Source organism: Pogona vitticeps, chromosome 14 (assembly GCF_051106095.1).
Source record: "Pogona vitticeps strain Pit_001003342236 chromosome 14, PviZW2.1, whole genome shotgun sequence".
Lineage (NCBI taxonomy): Eukaryota > Metazoa > Chordata > Lepidosauria > Squamata > Agamidae > Pogona > Pogona vitticeps.
In genome coordinates this window covers 19,397,573-19,420,758 of record NC_135796.1, presented here as the reverse complement: position 1 = coordinate 19,420,758, position 23,186 = coordinate 19,397,573, and the positions used below count along the sequence as shown (strand labels likewise).

General features: G+C 55.4%; 1 protein-coding gene across 3 annotated transcripts; it reads left to right on the top strand.

Moving 5' to 3' along the window:
- Positions 1–684: 684 nt before the first annotated feature.
- TRPV4 (transient receptor potential cation channel subfamily V member 4) lies at positions 685–20,681 on the top strand. Of its 3 annotated transcripts, none has more exons than XM_072983556.2 (17): positions 685–760; positions 1,755–2,113; positions 9,456–9,870; positions 11,176–11,348; positions 11,907–12,059; positions 12,534–12,674; positions 13,207–13,505; positions 13,946–14,125; positions 14,569–14,727; positions 15,749–15,841; positions 16,100–16,173; positions 17,123–17,288; positions 17,839–17,905; positions 18,081–18,397; positions 18,835–18,962; positions 19,389–19,510; positions 19,795–20,681. In XM_072983556.2, the coding sequence occupies exons 3-17, from the start codon at positions 9,494–9,496 to the stop codon at positions 19,941–19,943; spliced, it is 2,598 nt and encodes an 865-aa protein (XP_072839657.2). In that variant the 5' UTR covers positions 685–760; positions 1,755–2,113; positions 9,456–9,493; the 3' UTR covers positions 19,944–20,681. The 3 variants fall into 3 exon arrangements, with proteins under 3 accessions (XP_072839657.2, XP_078237954.1, XP_072839656.2); XM_072983555.2 differs by lacking the exons at positions 685–760; positions 1,755–2,113 and adding an exon at positions 3,989–4,220 and having other exon boundaries at positions 19,795–19,946; positions 20,139–20,681; XM_078381828.1 differs by lacking the exon at positions 685–760 and having other exon boundaries at positions 1,748–2,113.
- Positions 20,682–23,186: the final 2,505 nt, after the last annotated feature.

Genomic DNA, 23,186 nt, shown 5'->3' with positions numbered 1-23,186 from the left:
CTTTGGGCCCATCTCCAGAGAAGGCAATCTGGGAAAAGTGGAAGGGCCGTAGGGAATGAGGAAAGCCGAGCCGGAGAGGGATCAACTCCATCAAGGAAACCACAGGCTTGGGTTTGCAAGAGCTGAGCCGGGCTGGTGAGGAGAGGGCCCCCCCACACACACACCCCTCCCGCTGCCTGCAGGCAGGAACTTTTCTGTTGCGGGTTGGCAGCCCCGTTCCCGGAAAGGAGGGAGGTTTTTTTCCCGGGGCGGGGGCTCAGCCGGTGCGGGGGGGGCCGGGCGGGGCCGGGGAGGGGGCCGGGCCTCCGGAGCAGGACCCGGGCGCACCTGGGCCAGGTGGCCTCCCTCCCGCCTGCGCCCCTTGCGGAGGAGCCCCGGGGCCGGGAGACCTCTACTCCCGAGTAGGCAGTGCCGAAGGCGGCCGCCAGCCTCTCGGCACGCTTCGCCTCCTCGGATCGGACCCTTCCCGGCGCGTAAGGCTTCCAGGCGGAGTAAAAAAAAATAAGGGGGGGGAGCGGGCCACGTGCTTGTGGCCTCCTCGCGAGTCAAGGGGAGGCGGCGGGCTGGCAGGGACCCCGGCGTCCGGCGATGCCCTCTGGGGAGGCGGCCTCTCCGGGGTCCTCCTCGCGAGGTGGGCGGCGCTGGAGGGGCGGAGGGCGGAAGGTCAGCGGGGCCCGAGAGGGAGGAGGAGGAGGGAAGGACAGACGCGGCGGCGGCGGCGTCTCCGGAGCAGCTGGCGGGCTGCGATTCCCCCAGCCAGGTAAGGGGTCCGGATCGGGGCCGGGAAGGAACTGCTGGGCCAGGAGGGGGCAAGTCCCGGGAGCTTCCCGCTTAGAAGGCGGAGGAGCCGGGACTTCTCCAACGCTGGGGCCCCGCGGTGGTGGATCGGGCCCCTTTAAACCATGGTGGAGATGGGACGGGACGTCGGGCGATGGGGGGGGGGGAAGAGAGTTTGCCCTCTCTGCTAGGCGCTCAGAGGCCACCCCGCGCGCTCCCAGAGACGCACCCTCCCGCCTCCGCCGGGATCCAGAGGTGGCGCTTGGCTCCCCCGTCGTGGAAAAAAATTAAACCTCCATCTCCAGGAGCAGTGTACCTTACCCTTGGAGGATCCATGCTGAGAGCCCATAGACGCCTTCTGGGCTGAAGGTCTTTTTCGCTGGCTTTATGGATATAAAGAGTGGATCGGAGTGTGGCAAAAGTTACTTTTTTTTGGAGGGGTCAGGACTTCCAGGAGGTCCCGGCCAGCTGCCATGGTCAAGGTTTCTGAAAAGCAGCTTTCACAAGAGATGTCAGAAACCTGAAAAATTCAGAGGTCTGGAATTTCCTTTTAAAAAAAACAACAACCAACCGAGCCCAGCTTTGTTCTGACCCAAAGATGCGAAGGGTTCTGTTGGCCTCTTAATCTGTCAGGAGGATCAAAAGAAAAGACACACCAGGAGACCGTTTCTGGATTTTTATTTGTGCCACAAGTAAGGGATCCCGGCTTGTCGTTCCCCCCCCCCCCCCCCCCCCCCGTCACCGAAGGCGGCGCTGGAAGCGAAAATGGCTCATCAAACGGGCAGCCCACAAAAATGTGCAGGGTTTCTCGCCACAGGGTGGCTGTCCGGACATTTTCGGAGGGGATGGCTCCTTTCCCTTGGGTGGTGTCGAGGCAGAGGGAGGGGGCAGCCGTTCCCGTTACCCCCACACCTCCATGGAGTGGTTTGGAAAGTTTCCACCAGTGACCTGGGCTTGGTTTGGTGCCTTTCTTTCAGGTGGAGTTATCATCTGCTCCCTGCAAAGCAGCGTGTCTTCCACGGACAGGGGGAGCTGGAACCGACCCCTTCCGAAAAGATCTGGGAGCAAGCCTCTCTCCCTGCCTTTCCACCGGCCATCAGCTGTCCTCCACCCCCAACCCACCCCAAACCCCTCCTGGCTCCCTGGCGTCGTCGTGTGCTGAGGAATACTGTTTCTCCGGAAAAATTAGCAGGACTTGTGGAAGCGAAGGAGTGGGGCACCTGGGCACCCACCTTCTGCCTTGAGGAATGAGTTCTTCCAACCCAGGGAAACAGACGGCTTGGAAGCGTCCCTTTTGACCCCCGTGGTGGATGGGGGCCACGCTCCGGACGTTAAGGTAAGCCCAAGGGGGCCAAAGGTGCGGAGGAGAAGAGACTCTGTGGGGTCTGTCCAGGGGGCCAGGAGCAGCCTGGGCAGAAGGGGGCAAGCAGGCTTCCTACAGTGGCTGAAGAACCGAGGTGGGTGGGTGGGTGGGTGGATCTCAAGGAGGAAGCCAAACGTTTTGCCTACCAGAAATCATTGGTGTTGCCGAGCATCTCTGTCTGGACGGAGGTTTTTCGAGGGTTGCATAGCCCACTCTATCAGGAGGGCCCCCCTTCTCTCCTCAGTTGGTCCTTCGCCCTAAGCAAAGGGGCCACCTTGGGCCACCCGCCCGTCGTCAGCCTGGCCTACCCTGCAGAACTGTTGTGGTGAGACAACAGGGAGGAACAGAGCTATCCCGGGTGTCTGGGACAGGAGGGGACAGGCACTGGGGTGACAAATCTGCCAGAGGAAAGGATTCGGTCCTCTTGTCGTACCCGTCTCCGCACCCACTTCTGATGTCTCGACAACTCACCGAGCGCAGTCATGAGCGGCAAGGGGTGGGTGTTCCCATTTTACAGAAGGGGAACTGAGGCTGAGAGGAAGGGGCAGAGGTGCAAAATCCAGGGAGCCAATCCAAAGCTGCCAAGATGAGCCTCCGAGTCCCCTTGGTCTGGGTTTGGCACGGGGCATGGCGTGGGGGGGGGGGGAAACGGGCCTCTTTGAGGTCCACAGGGGTGGCTCGGGAAAGGGCTTGGTGGCGGGCGTCTGGCCACCTGGAATTCGCAAGATGGCGTTTTATGGCATTCCTCGGGCTTTGGACAAGGATTAAGCCGTCTGCCTCCCTGGGTCGTGTCGTCCGTTCCCAGGCCGTTGGGTAAGAGGCCGTTTGGCTTGTTGCTTTTCTTTTCTTTTTGCATTTCTTCGTTTACTCAGTGGCCCTTTCCCGCCAATCATTCCATGGCTCTAAAGCCATTCCTCCTGGCGCAGGATGGAGGAGGCAGCCGCTCGCTCCCCTGTAACTCCAGGAAGGGCTGGTTCTGGCATCGTCGGTTTTATTGCCTGCTTTTGTGGAGATAATCTCTCTGTGTACAGGAGCCTTGTGGCCTCTAAAAAGTCAGGCCTTGGAAACGCTGGGGGATGGGTTTGGAAACCACAGGTCCCATAATCCTCCGGCCAGTTTGGATAACGGCCGTGCGGGAGGAGGATTCTGGGAGCTGTAGTCAGAAAAGGAGATGCTTTTGGGGGGCTGTGGGTGAAACAAACCAGGGAGAAAGGCATAACAACACTCTGCACATAACACTCGGGGGTTTGGAGAGCTTCACCAAAAATCATGGAATGGTAGACGAGAACCATCCGCCTATTTGTATCTGGATCTTAAATTGCTGGAAAGACTGCGGCTTCCAATTCTTCAGGTCCCGAGTGCGGGATCCTATCCTTCCCCACGAGATGGCTGTGCCAGGATTAAGGGTAGAAGGCGTGTGCCACAACTAACACCCTAGTTTCCCTTAGACCCGTCAGGAAAGTGTGAGGCGAAGAGTGTATTTGCTCTGACCCAAATCTACCGCCCGGCCCCCTTTTAAATATTCTGACTGGAAGGAATTGCACAGAGGGCAGGAACTCTTACAGAGTTGCAACGGATTGTTCAACTGCATCTCCTTGTTGGATGTGATGCATTCATACAATCAGGGTTAACGAAGAGATATAGTGGGAAATTTGCCCCGTATGGCTCTAGCAGAGGCAGATTGGAGGGAAGGAAGGAGAGTTCCTCACGCAGGGAAGCAGAGGTGGCCCTCCTCTGAGGGCCTCTCGTCTATGAATGAATAATATTTTGTTTTTTGCCCCCGTGGCTTCTCTACGGCCCCGGCAGGGCCGCCTGGCAAACGAGGAAGCCCCTGCCAAGCAGATCCGAGGCTCCTCGGCCGTCACCTGGTTTCGCTCTCGCTCTCTCTCCCGCCGCCGTCCCGCGCCTGGAGAACAGAGGCCGCCTCTGTGTGGAAAAAACTGGCCGGGCTGCCGTGTGCCGGTTGCCAAGCCAGCCGCTTTAATCCCCGGACCTGTGAAATTCTACAAACGCTTTTAAGAAAACAGGAGGATGGTCAGTTGGGCGGCCGGGAGAAGCGAAGAAGCAAGGCCTGGCCTGGGTGAGTCTGCCCGTCGCCCCTCTGACGTCACCTCGCCAGTTTCTGACCTCCTTTTCCCTCCCTGGGTGTGAAGGGCTGGGCAGAGACCATCTGGTGAGGACACGAGGGCGAAAACCCGGGATCTGGTTGGGTGGGTGTCTCTCCCTTCTCTGGCCTGACCTCAGGACGGGGAATGAGGTAACGGCTGGGAGACCAGGGGCTGAGATTCTCCTCTGCCACAGGTTTGGGTAAGGCCCTTGGGCATGCCACTTTTCAGACGTCATTTTAAAAATACAATTCATTCATGTCCTGTCTTTCTCCCAAGACTGGGATTCCAGGTGGCACATACTAATCATCTTAAAAAAAAAAAAAAGCAAATAATGATGCAATTAAAAAGAGAGCAAGTATTGATATTAAGGCACAGTTAAACAACTCTTTATCGTTAGCATTATCGTATTAAAACCATCAAATGCAAAGCGGCCTGAAAGCACGGCACCAGCCGGGTAAGAAACCCTTCTCACTTCCTGTAGAAAAGTAGGATTTGTGTGTGAAAAAGGGGATGGGCGGAGGAAATGATTTCTTTTACAAAGTTGCTAAATTATTTACAAAACGTTGGGGCTTGTTTCTCCTTTCGTTTTTCTTGGGGCTTTTTGTGTCTTTTGAAGTGAAAACACGGGGAAGTTGAAAAGAAGGAGCACAGAGCCTTGCAAACCACTCACGAAACCAGCTTCCACGAAACGGGTATTTAGTGGAACGAGTGGGCCAGGCGATACGGGCTGGGGATGATGGGAGCGGTGGTGAAAAACTCCCGGGGGTGAGCACCAGATGGGGAAGTTCAGAATAAAGGAAGTGAATAGACCCCGGAGCCCCTCACAGGAGCCCTTGTTTCATCTCTTTGTGGATAGTTTCCTGTGCTTTGTCTGCCCAGCGGTGCCCAGATGTTCTAGAGGTTTCCCGCGGAGGTGTTCCCTATTCAGTTTCTCCAGCCTTGAGCTGGTGGCCCTCTTCTTCTCGTTTCTGGGCCGAGCGTTCATTCCACGTTCTGCCCACTCGTGGTTTGCTGTGGCGTGCGGCGTTTCGCGAGAGCCTGCTATTGCTCTGCAAATTGGACTACCTATGTTTCTTCTACGTCCATCATTTTAAATTGTGCAACACTCTGATACGAATAAATAAAAATAAAAGAAGGAGGCGAGGACTAGCAAATGAAATACTTAGAGCAGAACAAGATAGTTCATAGAGTCCGTGTGTCTTCCAAGGACACTTCCCCACATTCTGAATTAGAGGCTTCCTAAAATAACTACATTTAGGGGAGGAATTGGAACAGATTTGAAAGTCTATTGCAGGCTAGAGATGCTTCTGGAAAACCCAGAAGCATCTGAAATATTATGTGCTGTGTCTTTCTTTACAGACCAAGCCCCGCTCTTCAGAAAGCCAGATTCTGCTCAGACTCTGAGTAGTTGCTATCGTAGGGCAGGATTGATGGGGTCTGAGCAAAGTTTAGGGAAGGTGTTTCCTGTTTTGACTACAAGTCCCGAAATCTCCCCAATTGGCTGGGGAATTTCGGGATTTGGAGGAAAAAGGGGGAAATATCTTGTCCAAATGCTGGCTCTTGAGCAGTTATGCTTGTTTGGGAGACCGACGGGAGGTTGTCCTGTAAGGGTCCTCACCGCAGAATCCCGCAACGCTCCACGGGGACCTTACTGTAACCACGGCAAGCGGCTAATCTGATTTTTGTAACCAAGCCTCCACCTCATGGCGCGATAGAAAGCAGTGAGGGAATTAACGGCCCCAGGGCAGAAACGGCCCAGCTTTCAGACAACTCCCTTGATTCGGTCTCTTTGCTTGGGTGGAGGCCCTGAACGTGTCCCGGACGGGAGACCACATCAGAGGCGGAGGGAGCCCTCGGAGAGGCCGCCTCGGGATATTTTAAGCCTGGCCTGCCTTCAGGGCGGCTCTTGGGGTTTCGAGATTGTGGGGTTGAGCTGCAGCGGAATTAATAACATGCCAAGCGACCAGCCGCCTGCCCACCCAGGCCTGGGTTAAGTGGGTCCCGTTTCTGTAGGGGGAAATACACCGCTGATAAGAAAACGGTCCAGACCGACATGCATCTTTGCTTCGAGCGAAGCCTCCCTCTTTGGCTCCGACCACAACCGGCTGAGCCCCTCTGTGCAACGTGCGTGATGAGAAATATCTCGCCTGCAAGTCTGTCCGGCTTTGAAATGGGCAGGGTGGGGGGCCATGCAATCTTGATTTCTCCCCCCCCCAAAAAAAAATTAGGAGATGAGCATGATGGCAACAACAGTTTTGTGCTGGGGTTCTCCGGGGAAAAGAATCCTCAAACACATTTTGTTTCCTGCATGCTGTCAACTTGGCTGTCACCCATGGGTGCTGTTCCATCCAGAGCCTCCAAACCTCTCGGGCTGGCCCAAAAGCAGCGGGCAGGGCCCACGTCCAGATTTGGGTTGCCGCCTTAGAGAGTCTTGGAGGTGCCAACAGACGGTTTCCTGTTATGTTGCAGCCTCTTGTTCGGCCCTGCTTTGCCTCCTCAGGGCGAGTTGAGAGCCTGCCTGGGCTTTTCCTGGCGCTGGCAGAAAACCTTATCCTTCGAGTGGCCGTTTTCCTCCCGATTCCTGACCACCGAGGAGGAGGAGGAAGAGGAAGCTCAGAAGCTCTTCCTGGCCTCGAAAGGCGACCTTGTCCGGCCTTGTCTTAGCCATGTCGGGCCAACCCTGTGGTGGGAAAGGAAATGAGTCACTTTGCCAGGTGTTTCTGGAAGGCAAACTGAAAGGTGGCCAGTGGGTGGCACGGGCCAGTGGCCAACGCGCAGCCCGCTCACTAACAAGCCTGGCTTTGTGTTACGACCGGGTAGAGTTCCTTCGTTGGCCTCGCCACGAATCATGACATGCCTCCTCATTACATGTTTTTATATCCCGTCTGTCTGGCAGGTTGGACAGGAGCGAAGCCTCCTTTTCCAACCTAGAACCCTTCCAATCTGCCAGCCAGCCGGGGATTCTGGGCTTTGGAATCCGAAACAATACAAACATTTATTTGGACAGGGCAGTCGGCCACCAAGCCCTGGGTGAGCACAAACGGGAGGCTGCCATTCACTGAGACCGGTGGTCCTCCAACCTTGGGTCCCCAGAGGTTGTTGGACTACGACTCCCAGAAATCCCGGCCAGCACAGCTAGCGGCGAAGGCTTTTGGGAGCTGTAGTCCAAGAACATCTGGCGACCCAAGGCTGGGAACCGCTGACGGAGAGGGAGGGACGTGGATTAGATTCAACTTAGCCGCTACTGCTATTGCTTTCTTGTAATGACATGCTTGGCAATGAGAGGTCCCAAAGCCGGCCCGGTGCCTGGATGAGCCTAGCCCACGCCGGGCCTTGTCGGACACGGAGGTCGGCACGTGGAAAATGGCTAGGTTTTCTCTGTCCCCCCCTGTCCTCCCCCCCCCAAACACCCATGCCTTCCTGAAACCCAGAAAGGTCTTGGATCCTGGGAAAATGCCTCCCCCCCCCCCCCACTTAGTAGCATCTCCAAGGGGCCGTTTGCTGTGCTGGCAGGGAATAGGAAACGAAAGGAGGAACTTTTCCTGTGGTCTCGTTTCAGCTGACCCTCGGGGGGGGGGTCAAGGCGGGAGGAAGCCCTCCATGTTCCCAAGAAATCTTAAACCTTCTCAACAGAGTTTTCTGATTTGTTTGACATGGGAGCAGGGTGTATGTGTGTGTGTTTCCCTAAGTTGGCAGCCCAGAAAAATATTGGGTTTCTCTCTCAGGATCTGAGCTTGGGAATCTCCTGTGTTTCACTGGAACTCCCCGCCTGGCTGCAGTGGGGATTCTGGGTGTTGTAGTCCAACCAAGGAATGGGACATGGTCGTCCCGTGCAGGAGGGGTGAGCCACGTGTGGGCTTCTAGAAGTCGTTGGGGCTCAAGTTTGTCGGACGGCTACTCCCCATCATCCCTAGCCAGGGCTGAAGGATCGTGGGAGTGGCAGTCCAGAAACATCTGGAGGAACCCCACCAGTCTCCTGACCACGTTGCCCAGAGCCACCTGGCGGTGGAACCTGGTGGGACTTCAACAGGCCCCGCGGTGCTTTGGGAGAAGGCCGACTGTCTTGTCTGCCCTCCGCGCCCAAATTCCTGAGGGAGACTTGGGATGGGGGGGGGGTGTCGGATGGGGCCTGGCTGGTGTGCTGCAGGGCGGTCAAAGCCCTCCTTGTTCCCGGGGCCGCGGGTGGCGTTCCTGCCCGAAGCCACCTCATCTGGGCGTGGGCGAGCCGCTGTCCAGCCACACACACCGTCCCTGCTCAAAGGCCCTCTGTGCAGCCGTTGGGAGGCAAGGAAAGCAGCCAGTGTGTATGTGTGTGTGTGATGGGAGGCTGGCCAAGGGGAAGGGCAGAGACCTGAGGAATGTCAGGCAGCGCCTCCCCTCCTGGTCCTCTCCCCCCCCCCAAAAAAATCCCCTATCATCACCTGGAGAGCATTTGGCTGGACGAGGATGTGCTGCCTGTCCGTTCCTTCGTCCAGAGCCCTCATCTCAGCTCTTTTGAGCCCGAGCGCAGAGGTGGGGGGTGGTTGAAACCTAGCTCTTTTTTTTGAGGGGGGGGAAGAGAAGGAGGTTCATTCCTGGAGCTCAGGAATCCTGCAGAGCCTTGGCAGACGCCTCCGCTGACCGACAGCAGCGCCCAAAGGAAACCTCTCCTCCTCTGAAGAGTCACAGATCTTGATAAATTGAACACCCCGGCTCTCTCCAGGATTTAGCGATGATGCCTCCTCCTCCCTGGCATCACTTCACTTTTTTCTTGTCAGGAGTACGATCTTTAATCTTCCAGGGTGTGGAGGCCTTGTGTGCAGCTTGGGACTCTTGAGGAGAAGTTGTCGCCCTGGTATTAGGCAAAAGTGGTGTGTGTGTGTGTGGGGGGGAAGCACCTTACTTTTTATTGCCTTTAAAGAAATCCACTTATGGGTAACATGGGCGGGGTAAAGAACCCTAAACTTGGAGACGTCCCTAGAGTCGGCTTCTATGCATGCAGTTTTTCTAATCCCCATTTCTTGAGTCAGGAGGAGAAGCAGGAAGTGACAGATTCTATTGCCATGAGAGAAGAAGGAAGCCAGAGAGTACCAATCTACCTGTAGATCTAGAGTGAGCACAAAGGCAGCCCCTCTCCGCTCTGAATCAAGAGGGATTCAGCTCACCTACTAGAAGCTTCAGAGCTCTGTTACAACACCCTGACATTAGGTTCCTCTTACTTCTGGCAGATAGCGCACGAGCCCCCTCACCCCTCGCTACAGTCGCCATGGGAGAGCCCGAGGATTCGCCGCTCCCCAGCCCGGGCGAGACCGCGGAGATCCCCAGCGATGATGGCAGCCCCCAGAACGACGCCTTCCCTCTCTCCTCGCTGGCCAACCTTTTCGAGAACGAAGACGGCCCGGCCGCGCCGGACGCAGCCAAGAGCCTGCCGGGTTCGGGGGACGGCAAGCAAAACCTGCGGATGAAGTTCCACGGGGCCTTCCGCAAGGGCGTCCCCAACCCGATGGACCTGCTGGAGTCCACCATCTACGAGTCCTCGGTGGTGCCGGGACCCAAGAAAGCCCCCATGGACTCCCTCTTCGACTACGGCACCTACCGCCACCACCCGAGCGACAACAAGTGGCGGCGGAAGAAAGTCCTGGAGTGAGTATGGCAGGCCCGTTTCTCAAAGCATCCTGTGACACCATAAAAACCCTTGGTTTTGTCTGCCATGGAGAGTCTTGTGTGACCCCTGAAGCCTGCTTCAAGAGTCCTCGAGCAGAAGCCACGATGGGCTGGAGATCCGTGACGATGCAGGGCTTTCAGGGGCCACGAGACCCTCGTCGGCCTCGGAGGGTCGTCCACCGGCACCCCCAGCCGCTGGGCCTCGCCACGTGCAGTGGGGTGACCGAGAGGGTCTTCTTGAGCATAGCAAGAAGGTTTTTCACCTCCAGACGGTCAGGCACATCTGGGAACCGGGCAAGGGGCGCTGCCGCCACCGTGACGGGTGTGCCAGCCAGGAACCCTCTGGAGGGGGGGCTGCCCCGTCGCGCCGGTGAAGCAACGCTGTTCTGGAGGGGCCTAAGAGTGTGTCCGCCTGAAAGGCTGCTCTGTGGGGTTTTTCCCCCGCCCTGTGCCGCTGGCTGTGCTTGCGGGGAGGGAGAGCAGGGGATGAATGGCCCCCTTGAGGAAGCTTTTCCACCCCTCCGTCATGGCAGGGGAGGGCCAGCCACTCCCTCCGCCAGGGGTGGGCACCACAGGCACCTCGGTCACGCCAGCAGGGGAGGGAGGGAGGGAGGGGGAGGCTTCCCACCCCTTCCCTCCTCCAGGTTGGGTCCCTGCCAGGTATGTTGGGGGGAGAAGCCAGCCCCTCCGCACCAGGAGGCGGCCGATAAAGAGGCTGGAGCCTCCGGGGCCACGCCAGGCTCAGCCCCCCTCCCCCCCCCCCGTTCTGCGTTTGTGGGATGAAAAAGTGGCATCGTTAGGATAAAGTTATCAGCCGGAGATTTTGATCGCCCACCCACCCAGCTGGAAAGCCTTGGAACGTGGCCGTTTGTGATAAAGGGTTCCTCTGCTCTTGTGCAGAGTTCCTCCACGGGCACCCACTTGCCAAAGGCGTCCTGCCCACATCAGGGACTGGAAGGCCGGAGAGCCGCCCCGCAGACGTAGCCAGGAGGGGAAACTTCGTACACGGATGCTCCGTCGTTCACGAGGCAGGGGGGAGGTCGCTGCCTCCGAGGGGCAGATTTTGAGCGTTGTGAAAGAACATCATTTCCTTGGGTTTTATGAGTTTTCTTCCTGCCAGAATTGGGGGAGGGGGTTTAGTGAGGCCCTTCCTGACTCATGTCCCCCCCCCCATATTAACCAGCTTGTGTCGATGCTGGGTGAGTTTTGGGGTGCCCTGTTTTATTCACCCTTTTCCTGGGACAACGCTGCCTTTTTCTCATGGGTCTTCTTCCTTCTCCCCAGGAAGAAACGCCCCAGCGCCAAGGGTCCTGCCCCCCAGCCACCCCGCATCCTCAAGGTCTTCAACCGGCCCATCCTTTTCGAGATCGTCTCTCGGGGCTTCACGGAGGACCTGGACGGCCTCCTCCCATTCCTGCTGACCCACAAGAAGCGGCTGACGGACGAGGAGTTTCGAGGTGCGTGGGATTTGGGGCCGAGGGAGAGGGGGAGACAGGAGGAACCCTCCCCCCCAAAAAGGGAGGAGAAAGGGGGACCCCCATTTGTATGAGAACTCAGCGAGGTCTCAAGGGGAGGCAGAGCTGGGCAGAGGACGATGGGCGCACTTTGGCCGGAGAAGCTGCGGCCAGAGCAGTTTTCGGGAGCCGAGGACCGGCGCGCCTCCTGAATTCAGGAACATCCTTTGAATGAAAACTAAACACACCAGATGAGTAGAACGGATGGGCGAACGAGGCGGCTGCTCACCAGAAGGTTTCTAGAAAACAAACACACCGTAGTTGTAAGCACAAAAAGCCGAACACCTCCATGGCACAGGATGCAAAAGGTGGAGGGCAAGCCAAGACTCCGGTGGGCACAAAAAAACAACCCACCGGAAACGTCCGGCCGAGCTGCTTTTTGCCAGCGACCGATTGACGCGCCTCCTGGTTTTTGGTTCACCCCGTTAAGCACGGGCAACCTGGCATCTGTTCTTGCCGGCCTTCCTCTGACCCTCCTCCTCCTCCTCCTTTGCCCCCCAGAACCCTCGACGGGCAAGACCTGCCTCCCGAAGGCGCTCCTCAACCTGCACAACAGCAAGAACGAGACCATCCCGCTGCTGCTGGAGATCGCGGAGAAGACGGGCAACCTCCGGGAGTTCATCAACTCTCCCTTCCGCGACGTCTACTATCGAGGTAGGAGAAGGGCTGGGCCAGGACTGGAGGCCTCTCTCGGCTCAGGCCCACGAGTCACCCTGGGAGAGGAGGGCCGGGCTGGAGCGCTGATGGAAAGGGCGACTGGCGGGCTCTCCCTTGGGGGTTCGAATCCCCCCACGGGGCCTCCTTGCCTGAAGCTGGACTCAATGACCCAAAGGTTTCCTTTTAGCTCTGTCAAGACAGGATGCTTGGCACATACTTAGAAGTGGTGCTCCTTCAAGCCATGAAAAGTGTCTGCTGGTCACAGTGCCTGCCTTCCCCTCCCTCCCCTGTCTTGCATTTTGCTGGGCTTTGTTTTGTGACAGCCTTACTTTGCAGCCTGATGGATAAAGTTTGCGCCTCCAATGAAAGCCCGCCACCCAAGTCCGAGCGAATACTCACTTTCACGGGGTTAGAAATGAAGAGTGGTGAGGATGATTGTTGTTGTTTTTTTGCTCACCCCCCACCTCCCAGGCCAGACTGCTCTGCATATTGCTATTGAGCGCCGATGTAAACACTACGTGGAGTTGCTGGTGGAAAAAGGGGCCGACGTCCACGCCCAGGCTCGTGGCCGTTTCTTCCAACCCAAGGACGAAGGGGGCTACTTCTACTTTGGTGAGCAGGAGTGGAGGGTCTCCGACTGGGAGGCTGTTCCCCCCCCAATGCCCCCTAGGCTCTGCCACCCTGCCTCCGTGGCAAGCCACGTCTGTCTGTCATGCACAGGAGGCTCCGTCTTGCACATGTCATGCTGGCCACGGACAAGGCGCCAAGCCCCATATGCAAAAGGACGTGGTCCCTGGCCGCAAAGATCTTCCAGTCTCAGCTCCGACAGAGAAAAGAGAAAAGGGGAAGAGAGGAACCGGGGGGGGGGGAGGTTGGAGAGAAAGGGTTTGGCCCAGAGGCTGTGCAGAAAAAGGGGGGTTTCGAGGAGACCGGAAGCAGGGTAGCAATTCTGGGTGCGTTTGACCCGAGAGGTGGGCAAACAAGATTTCTCTCCCTGGGTCAGATTCTAACATAAATCAGGAAATGCCCCACAATTCGCAGCCAGCAAAGTTGTGGGTTTTCCTCCCTTGGTAGAGCCGGGTGAAGGAAGTCTTGCAAGCCCTGGGAATCATCTCTCTCTCTCTCTCTCCCCCCCCCCTCGCAGGGGAGCTGCCTCTCTCCCTGGCCGCCTGCACCAACCAGCCCCACATCGTCCACTACCTGACGGAGAATGCCCACAAGCCGGCCGACCTCCGGCGCCAGGACTCGCGGGGCAACACGGTGCTCCACGCCCTGGTGGCCATCGCCGACAACACCCGGGAGAACACCAAGTTCGTCACCAAGATGTACGACCTGGTGCTCATCAAGGGCGCCAAGCTCTTCCCAGACACCAACCTGGAAGCTCTGCTCAACAACGACGGACTCTCCCCACTCATGATGGCCGCCAAAACCGGAAAGATTGGGGTGAGGTGGATGGATGGAAGGAGCCGATGGATGGGTGGGATGGATGGGTGGCACGGGGGAGGGAAGGAGGGGAAGCCAACTCTGGGCTCGTGGACCGAAGATTCACCCGCTCCTTCCTTGCCCCTGAGCCGTCAAAGCGGTTGCTGTCTCCCGTTGACACATCCTTAGAAGGGGAGCAGGTAGACACCCCCCCCCTTAATGAGGCAGATAGGCTGATTCAATCGAAAGCACCAGCCTGGTTTCCTAGATGTAACTGAAATCTTTATTTAGAAGCATGAGGACTAGAACCTTGGTTTGCTCGTTCAGTGGTAGAGCATCTCGACAGGTAGAAGGCTCCAGGTTTGATCCTGGACCTTTCCAGGCAGGGCACGGAAAGCATCCTTCTTGAATGCCTGGGAAGCCTCGGAGACCAGCCACAGAATTCTGTTTTCTGCCCCCAGATCTTCCAGCACATCATCCGCCGGGAGATCAAGGACGAGGACGCCCGCCATCTTTCCCGCAAGTTCAAGGATTGGGCCTACGGGCCGGTCTACTCTTCCCTCTACGACCTCTCCTCCCTCGACACTTGTGGGGAAGACGTCTCCGTGCTGGAGATCCTGGTTTACAACAGCAAAATCGAGGTAAGGGAGGACCCGAAACGGGGGGGGGGGGGGGAAGCAGGAGGCAGGCTCAGAAACAATTTGCTCTGAAACAGTTGTTAATTTTCCAACAATGTTCTTTTTATGGGTTTGGAGGAGCGTCTGTGGGTCGGGTGGAATCCCCAGAATAGAGAACGGTGAGGTTTGTTGTCCGAAAGAGCTGAAAACCCAGGGCCCAGTTGTAACTGGGAAAAGCAATGGATGCTATAAATTCGTTTTCGAATTCACGTCAACGCATGAGCTTTACGGCTAACCTTTTGCAACTGGGGACCCCATCCCAGGATGAAGGAGACTCGAGGAGTCCCTGTGGATAACTTGGGATGGGGGGTCCGCTGCTCCCTGCCTTCTCAAGTCAAAGGCTCTGCCGTTTTGGTGCCTCGCCTTGTGCTCCATGTGTCTTGTCTATCCTCCCTCCTCGAATCCAGAACCGCCACGAGATGTTGGCCGTGGAACCCATCAACGAACTGTTGCGTGACAAGTGGCGGAAGTTTGGCGCCGTCTCCTTCTACATCAGCGTGGTCTCCTACCTCTGCGCCATGATCATCTTTACCCTGGTCTCCTACTACCGCCCCCTGGAGGGCATCGTGAGTACTGCAGATTCATCTCCCCCCCCCCAGGGGGAAGGGGGAAACTGTGAGACTTGGGAACACCAGAGGGGGTGAAATCAATGCTCTCAGATTTCAATTCCAACATCCCACCATTTCACAAGAGAAGGCTGTTATTTCAATTTCCCCCACCTGGGTCTTGAGTTCGAAGGCTAGGACTTGATGGGAGATCTAACCAGCCAATAAAACAGCTTTATTTCCCTACTCCCTTTCTATAGTCAACGGGCTCAAAGCAGTTCATGACAGAGCAGGAGCAAAAACAAAATCACATAACTTCCCGTAGAAATTTTGTGAACAAGTTGCAGAGCAAAAGCACCCCAAAAAGGCCACAGCCGATCGATCACTCTAGGCTGCAAACGCTCAAATAACGAGTGGATTTATTGTTGTGATTTTACACAGTGCTTTTACCATGTTCCGCCTGTTGGAAACAGTAAAGGACAAGGGCCTTGTAACTTATTGATCTGTTATTTTTATAGCTTGTCTTACGGCCAGACAAGCCCGGAAGGAAAGAGAATGAAAAAAGGACCCCCCACCCCACCCCTTCCTCGGTGAAGGCTTGATTCGTTAATTCATTATTTCTTTCCCCGGCTTCTATTGTTCATTTGTCTTAAAGAGGGCTCATGGCAAGATGAAAATCAGTGAGAGACAAAGACGGGCAAACGAAAAACCCACGAAAACATTAGAAGGCTGGAACACCGCAAAACCGATCGAACCCTTAAAACACCCCTTGCATGAAACCCCAACGTAAAAACCCACCTCCAGTTTAAAAGAGCTTAGACGAGGGTGTTGACTAAAGATCGGGAGGGTTGGGATAAATGCAATGAAATGCTACGTTCCCGCTCCCTCTTCATCTGCCTGGCCCTCTGGAGGTGGCTGGCTGGCAATTCCCATCAGCCCCAGCCAGGATGGCCAGAGGTGAGGGACGATGGGGTTTGTAGTCTGTGGCCCTCTGAAGCGCGACCGCCAATCCACCGCCTCTTCTCTCTGGATTTCCTTCCAGCCTCCGTATCCATACATCACCACCACCGACTACCTGCGCCTCGCCGGGGAGATCACCACCCTTTTCACGGGGATCCTTTTCTTTTTCACCAACGTAAGTGTGGGCTGAGCGTGACCTTGCTCTGTGTGTGTGTGTGTGTGTGTGTGTTTCCGTCATTCACTCCCCTCGCACATCTCTGCAAAATGTTTTCCCCGTCTTTCATTGTTATTTTCTTGCCCTATTTAGAGGCGGCCTTTCTTCTAATAAGGGAACTCTAAGTGGCTCTCAGGATTTAAAAAAGAGGCCGAGGCCGTCGCCTGCCCCATCCTTTCCAGGTCTAACCCTTTCTCTCTTCCTTCGCTTCCTCCCCAGCTCAAAGACCTCTTCATGAAGAAATGCCCGGGAGTGAATTCCTTTTTCATCGACGGCTCTTTTCAGTTACTCTAGTGAGTAAGCCCGTCTAGAAAGAGGAAATCAATTGGTCCTCTTCCGGGCCCGTTCGCTGGGAGTGCCTGCTTTTGGGGGGGGGGCGGTTATCCAACAGCGGTCAGGTCTGTGAACCTTTCCAGCGGCAAGCAGAGCTTGGAATTCTGGGTCCTGTAGTCCAAAAAAAGAGCTGGTCCAAAAATGATCTGGCTCACGTTCTGGAGTTGAAGACACGTCGCTGGGGCTTCCCCAGCTATTCGCCTGCTGGGTGTTCTCGACTCGCCAGGGTCTGCTTGCGAGACTCCCAGGTTTCGGGTGTGACTATTATGGGGCGCCTCTCTTTGGAGGGGCTTCCTCAGAAGTGGCTATCGGAGAAATACTGAACCATGGAGGTGCCGACGAGTTACTTTGGACTACATCTCCCATTAGCCCCGGTCCAATACAGCTAACGACCGGGGAAGATAGAAGCTGGCACCCCAGACTCAGGAGGGCACCCCGGGCTGGCTTGGGAAAGGGTTGGCTCCAGATTCTGGAGTGACCGGATCTTAAAGGAAACTTTTCCAACCATTTAGTGAGTGAGTTAATTGCAATATTTATAGGCCAGCTTTCTCCGCAAGGACCCAAGGTGGCTGACAGAATGAAAAGCAGCAAAGTCAGAAGCGAAATAATAAGTGATGACATGGAGGTAGCCGGAAGAAGTTTCTCCCCGTAGGTCCTGGGGGGGGGTGTGTGGCAAAGGTGCCACCACGCCCCCCCCTCCTCAGGTGCCCGGGCACTTTGCCACACACACACCCAGGACCTACGGGGAGAAGCCTCTTCCGGCCACCTCCCTCCACCCTGCCCAAATCTTCTCACCACCCAGTAGGGGCAAAGCTACAAGATGGGACCGTCGAGAGGGCTGAGCTCCCTTCCTACCTGGCGGCCCTTTCTCTGGCCCTTTTTGATCCACAGCCTTGTCTTCTTCTCCAGCTTCATTTATTCGGTCCTGGTGCTGGTCGCGGCGGCTCTGTACCTGGCCGGCATCGAGGCCTACCTGGCCGTGATGGTTTTCGCCCTGGTCCTGGGCTGGATGAACGCCCTCTACTTCACCCGAGGCCTCAAGCTGACGGGAACATACAGCATCATGATCCAGAAGGTGAGGGGGGGGGGCGGAGAGGGCCTCTGGGCGCCCACTGGGCAAAGTGGGGAAGAGGTTGAGTCGGAGGGCCAAGCAGCCTCCTGGGGACATCGCCTTAAAGAGACCTTGGTGGAGCCATTGGAGTTTGTACTTCCCTCGCTGAAAAGTTCCTCTGGAGGCAATCAGATGCTTTCAGCACTTAAGGAATTTCCTCTTCTAATTATATGCTATCTGTAATGTATAGCTTGACGTTAAACTAGCCGTTTTTCCCCTGAAGGGGTTCATTAGGATAATACTTTATATTATAAAAGTATAACTTTATATTCTGGCCCAGTCTGGCTAAACATTGCTTCTGCTAGAGTGCTGTATAAGCGTCGCCTCCCAAGAATAAAAAAGCACAAATGCAATCCAAGCCCCCCCAAGCAACCTCGTTGCTATTAACGGATTTGCGGGGTTCATTCAACCCAAAAGGGAAATGGGTGGGTGGGTTGCACTGTCACGCGTGGATTTGTGGTGTGATCTGCAAAGGTGGTTCGGAGGGTCTGATTCTTCTCTCTCTCTCATGCAGATCTTGTTCAAAGACCTTTTCCGCTTCCTGCTTGTCTACGTGCTTTTCATGATCGGCTACGCGTCAGGTGAGAAGGATGCTGAGTCTGGGGGGGGGGGCAGTCTGCAAAGAGGACAACACGGTCCTTTGGGTGGGGTGGAGATCCTGGAGGGAGGGATGTTCATAGGAGGGCATAACCCTCCCGGATCACCTTTTCCATGGGTTGCCTTTGACCACCCCCGGTTCTGCCCCCGGTGCCGCAGCCCTGGTGTCCTTGCTGAACCCGTGCCCCAACGCCGAAGGCTGCAACGAGGAGCGCTCCAACTGCACGGCGCCCGCCAGCTCTTCCTGCCGCGACAGCCGGACCTTCAGCACCTTCCTCCTGGACCTCTTCAAGCTGACCATCGGCATGGGCGACCTGGAGATGATCGAGAACGCCAAGTACCCTGGCGTCTTTGTCATCCTACTGGTCACCTACATCATCCTCACCTTCGTCCTCCTGCTCAACATGTTGATCGCCCTCATGGGGGAGACGGTGGGCCAAGTGTCCAAGGAGAGCAAACAGATCTGGAAGCTTCAGGTGAGAAACCGTCCTGCGCCCTGCGAACTCTGCCGCGGGCGAGAACGGCATCTGGAGGCTTGCAGCTTTGAGATCGAGGGCGAGGAGAAGCATCCTCCTCCTTCGGACGCCCTTGGCTCGCACCCTCCTGTCCTTTTTCCCGACGGACCAGGTGCGCTTTGCCCACCTCCTTGGGCAGAAGTGGCTTTACAGACAGCCCGGGTGGTGCAGCCTTCTGGATACCACAAGACTCTTGTTGTTTTTGATGCATTTAGAGATGTCTTGGCGGTTTCCCTTACACAAATGTCAATCAATGATAGGAGTCTGGCCTCTGGGGTCTGTCAGCTCCGCACAGACTGTGCCCCACAACCCGTCAGGTCCCCAACAACACCTGGAACAGGTGGACGCCTGCGAAGTGTGATTTCACGGTGTCCCTCTTCTCTTCCTCCCCCCCCCAGTGGGCCACCACCATCCTGGACTTTGAGAGGGCCTTCCCCGTGTTCATCCGGAAAGCCGTCCGCTCGGGGGAGATGGTGACCGTGGGCAAATCTCTCGACGGGACACCTGACCGCAGGTGGTGCTTCAGGTAAATCCAGCTCGGGGCCCTTGGGGGTTTGTGCTGCTTGAGCGCAGCCGCCGAAGGCTGGACGTGCTGAAGGAGAGGAGCCCCTCGGAAGACCGGCAGAAGGGAAAGGCGGCCAAAAGGCTGCTGCTTCTGCCAGGACAGGTGGACAAGGATTGCGCTGGAGGAAAGCTCTCCAAACTTACTAAGGAGTAAGTTTAAACCCAGAGCAGGCCCCCACATTGGGTTCTGATCTGAGATGGGCTGCGTCCCGTGGCGGATCTTCACTTTGGAAAAGTTACTTTTTAAAACGAGGGGGCCAAAATGTTCCAGAGTGCCAATACCTTTCTCTCTGGATTTTTTATTCTTCTTCTGGGTCCGCAGGACTTCTTGGTGGTTGTTTTTTTCCCCCCTACCTGACCTGTGATTTTTTTCCCCCCTTCTGTTCAGGGTGGATGAGGTGAACTGGTCTCACTGGAACCAGAACCTGGGCATTATCAACGAAGACCCCGGGAAGAACGACACGTACCAGTACTACGGTTTCTCCCACACGGTGGGCCGGCTGCGCAGAGGTGAGGGGCGGCAAAAAGGGGGGGGAGCAGCGGCAGGATTGATGGTAAAAGGCCAAGGGGGTGGGGAAGCAAGCGGCTTATTTGGGAGAACAAATCCTCCGTTGAAATAAATGGTTTTATTTCTTCCTTTTTTCACTTCTTGATCCGAGTTCAGTCTTCCAACCTCCCTAAAATGGGGTCTAGTTCTCCTGTCTTTGGGCTCTGCCCTCTGACCTCGAGAGGCCAGGATCCTGCACTGCCTGAGGCTTTCTCTCTCCCCCACCCCTTTGACTTCCCTGGCACAGATCGCTGGTCCACGGTGGTGCCACGTGTGGTGGAGCTGAACAAGAACTCGCAGCCCGAGGAGGTCGTGGTCCCCCTGGACGGTGTCGGCATCCACGAACGCAAGCTCTCCCACCCACCGGGGTGGCGGAAGGAGGACTCCCACGTCTAACCAGTGCGGAAGCCCCCCACCCCAACCCCCGAGGGCAGAATAATATAGAAGCACTCTCAGGGGGGACCCACAAGTTCTGACCCCCCCCGGCCCCACTACCTAGCCTTGAGATGCCACGGAACGTGGCTCAGGCACGGATATCGCTCTCGCTTTCATCTAGAAGACCACAAAGGCCCCTTTTGTGATTCCCTCCAGAGCGGCCGCCGAAACCAGAATTTCGTCTCAGTGGACTCAAAGCGGACAAGAGAGCCATCCATCACCCCCACCACCCCGTCTCGGTCCGTTTGAGGTCTAAAGTTCCCTTTGTAGAAACACCAAGGATCAGAAAACATTCTCGGAATGCAAAATCACGTGTCCGATACAAAGCTGCAAAAATGCACAGAAACCGTACAGCTCAGAAACGGAGGCCTTTAGACGGGCAACGAGGCTCTGTTTCGTTTGGAGGTTCTCTGTGCTGGCGAGGCTATGACACTCGATGGGTGCCTGTTTTGTTTTTTTTTTTAAAGTGAGAAGCGGTGGTCGGTGTGTCTGCCCAGAGAGCTCTTTGGACAGTTCGGCCGATCCCCCAGTTTGGGGCTAAATCTGCAGAGAGAAAAACAGGAGCACTTCATTCAGTCCACCAAAAGGCGGTGGACGTCTCTCCTAAAAGAATATGTTTGTGTGTTGTCGTTTTTTAAAAAATTTTGCACAACATTTTATCTAATTATTTATTTAGCAATAAAAGCCAAAGCAGACCAACCAGTTTGGCCTCTGTGCGTTCTCTGGAGGGAGCGTTTGCCCAGGAAGAGGAGAGGAGATGAGAGTCCATGGGTTGACAAACAGCAGTCATGGGCTGAAAAATTGGAAAACGAAAACAATTGTAAAAGAATCGGACACAATCCATCCGAACCAAGGCTGGCTCAAAAGGCACAGCGGTTGAGGTGGTCGGGCAAGCGCCGAATAAGCAGCAGCCTCCAGTCCCTAGCAGGATGGATGCCATTCGAGAGGTTGTTAGAAAGTGTGTCACAGAGCTAAGCGTTTTGTATTCACTGCATCCAGGAGGATTAAAAAAAACCCTAACCCAGATGACTTATCACTCCACCCTATCCATTCACATCAAACTTTCAGAAGGGGGCATGACACGGGGTTGCCTCTTAAAAGGAGCAGACACCCACAAAAGTATTCAGCACGACCTGTAAAAAAACACCACACACACACACACAGAGCCAGGGTGTAGTTTCCAAATTGCACCACGAGAGAGCAGTGCTTACCCGAGGATGGCTTGGCGCTCCTTCGCCTCCAAAACATGCCAAGTACAAAATTTCCCTGCCTTTTTCTGATGCCTGGGCAGACGTTCAACAGGTGAAGGGCACGTTTCCAGTTTGCTCTAGGGTTCTGTTATGCCTCCACACTTATTCCTAAAAACAGGACTGGGGGGGGGGGTATGGAAAGTCTCTGAACATAGGCAGAGTGTCTTTTCCCTAGATTTATTAAAAAAAACCCATTTCATGACAACGTAGCAGGGAGACGTACAGAGGCCCTGGCCCTCGTCGGCTTGCCCGGCCATCTTACAGAGACGAAACGGTGAGGGTGTTCTTAGCCGATCACTACAGGAGATATTGGAAATGGTGCTCAGACCGTTTCTGAAACAAACTGCCTGTAGCTAGGCCTGAAGGGGCCGGTTATGATCTCCTCCCCATCCGCGCTTTCCGAACAGTGAGAGAGAGAGAGACTCTCGGAGCAGTAAAAAAAAAAAAGTGGGAGGAATTCTGCCCCATGAACAATGCTGTGAAACTCAAAAGCTTGCACCCTTCCGCCCAACATAACAGGTGTCATTTCAAAACATGCAGAGGGCCCCGGTCACCCCTGCAGAATCTCGGAAGGGAACTCGTGTGCCTGGAAGGGGAAGGATCCAGACCCATTCCCTCGTCTGCCTCACTATGCATCTCTTCGTCAGTCACGGCGTTCGTTATTCCTAAAATGGATATAAATTAGGCAAGTAGAACAGGAAACTATAATCCACTTTTTAAAAAAATGGAGTGATTCTCTGGCATTCATCTTAAATGCCGACAATAAGTGTCCCTATAATGAAAAGAGGTAATTGTTTAATTAAGAGCAACACATTTCCCCAAACCATACGCATTTTCCTTCCCCCCCCCCGGCTACTTTTATATTCTCCCTTTTTTTTTTTTTTGGTCATTTAAGAAGCCTGGCTGGGATTTAAAAGCTCCCTCAAGCTAACTCTCAAACACAATCCTTGTCATTATTATTTGGTTTAACTCCTCGTCGAGTTCCTTCACCTCCCCCCCAAAAACAAACAAACAAACAAAAAACAAACCCACAGGAGAACAAAGCCAGAAAGCCACATGAAGGAAGGCAGACAGACAACAAGCCGGCTTCTAATTACAGCAACCAGAGGCCAAGGCAATTTTGGATGCAAATACAAAAAATAAATAAAACTTTTTCGGGAACTTTTTCGGGATCTGAAGCAGGAAGCCAGGTTACCCTCAACTGGCTTAGCCCCACGGATTTTTTCTTTACTTTCTCACGTACGTACATCTGGGACGGAGCGGCTCTCCTAAGATGGCGTTTGCCGTGACAATAACATGTACGGTCTGTTTGCTTTCCTCAAAGCCAGTCGTATGCAAATACAGAGTAATCAATCAACTAATACTCATGATTAATGGACTAAGTAGCCTTTAATAGAACAACGGCTCTAATTTCCCAGCGACCAAGACGTGGGGGGCTGTGTCAGCCCAGGAATCAGGAGCCAGCCAGCGAGGTGTGGAGAAAGGACACGAAGGAGGGTCATCCGCTGGGAGCAGAACGGTGGACCTCTGGGACTGTCGGAAGGACGGACTTCTTCATGCAGCTCACTGTTAAACGGTGGAACTCACTGCCACCAGAGGATGTCGTGAAGAGGGTGACTCTCTGAGCGCTGCTGAACAAGGCCCTTCTGAGCTGGAGAGGGGGCAAATAATGGAGCTCGGAAGAAGTACAGTATCAGCATGCTGGCTGGGGAACGAGTCGGGCAGTTTGCATTTCTTAAGACATCCCCTTGTTGTGAACCCCAAACCACTCCTCCACCCAGTTCTCTAAAAGAGCTGCAAACCCTCCCGGCCGATTAAAGGCAGGCCTGAACGAAGGAGGAGGAAAGGTGGCCGGCCGGCCAGCAAGCAGGCCGCTTGGCGCCCGCCGCGCATAGCGGCAGATTTATTTTTAGACAAATCTGGAGGTTAATTTTGGAAGTGAGTGTTCAATCAA

Excerpts from the sequence above, each read along its gene's own strand:
- TRPV4 (XM_072983555.2), top strand. The coding sequence starts at position 4,172 with ATGGTCAGTTGGGCGGCCGGGAGAAGCGAAGAAGCAAGGCCTGGCCTG. Across the intron at positions 12,060-12,533 it reads CCGCGACGTCTACTATCGAG|GCCAGACTGCTCTGCATATT; the intron begins GTAGGAGAAGGG and ends CCCACCTCCCAG. Across the intron at positions 13,506-13,945 it reads CCAAAACCGGAAAGATTGGG|ATCTTCCAGCACATCATCCG; the intron begins GTGAGGTGGATG and ends TTCTGCCCCCAG.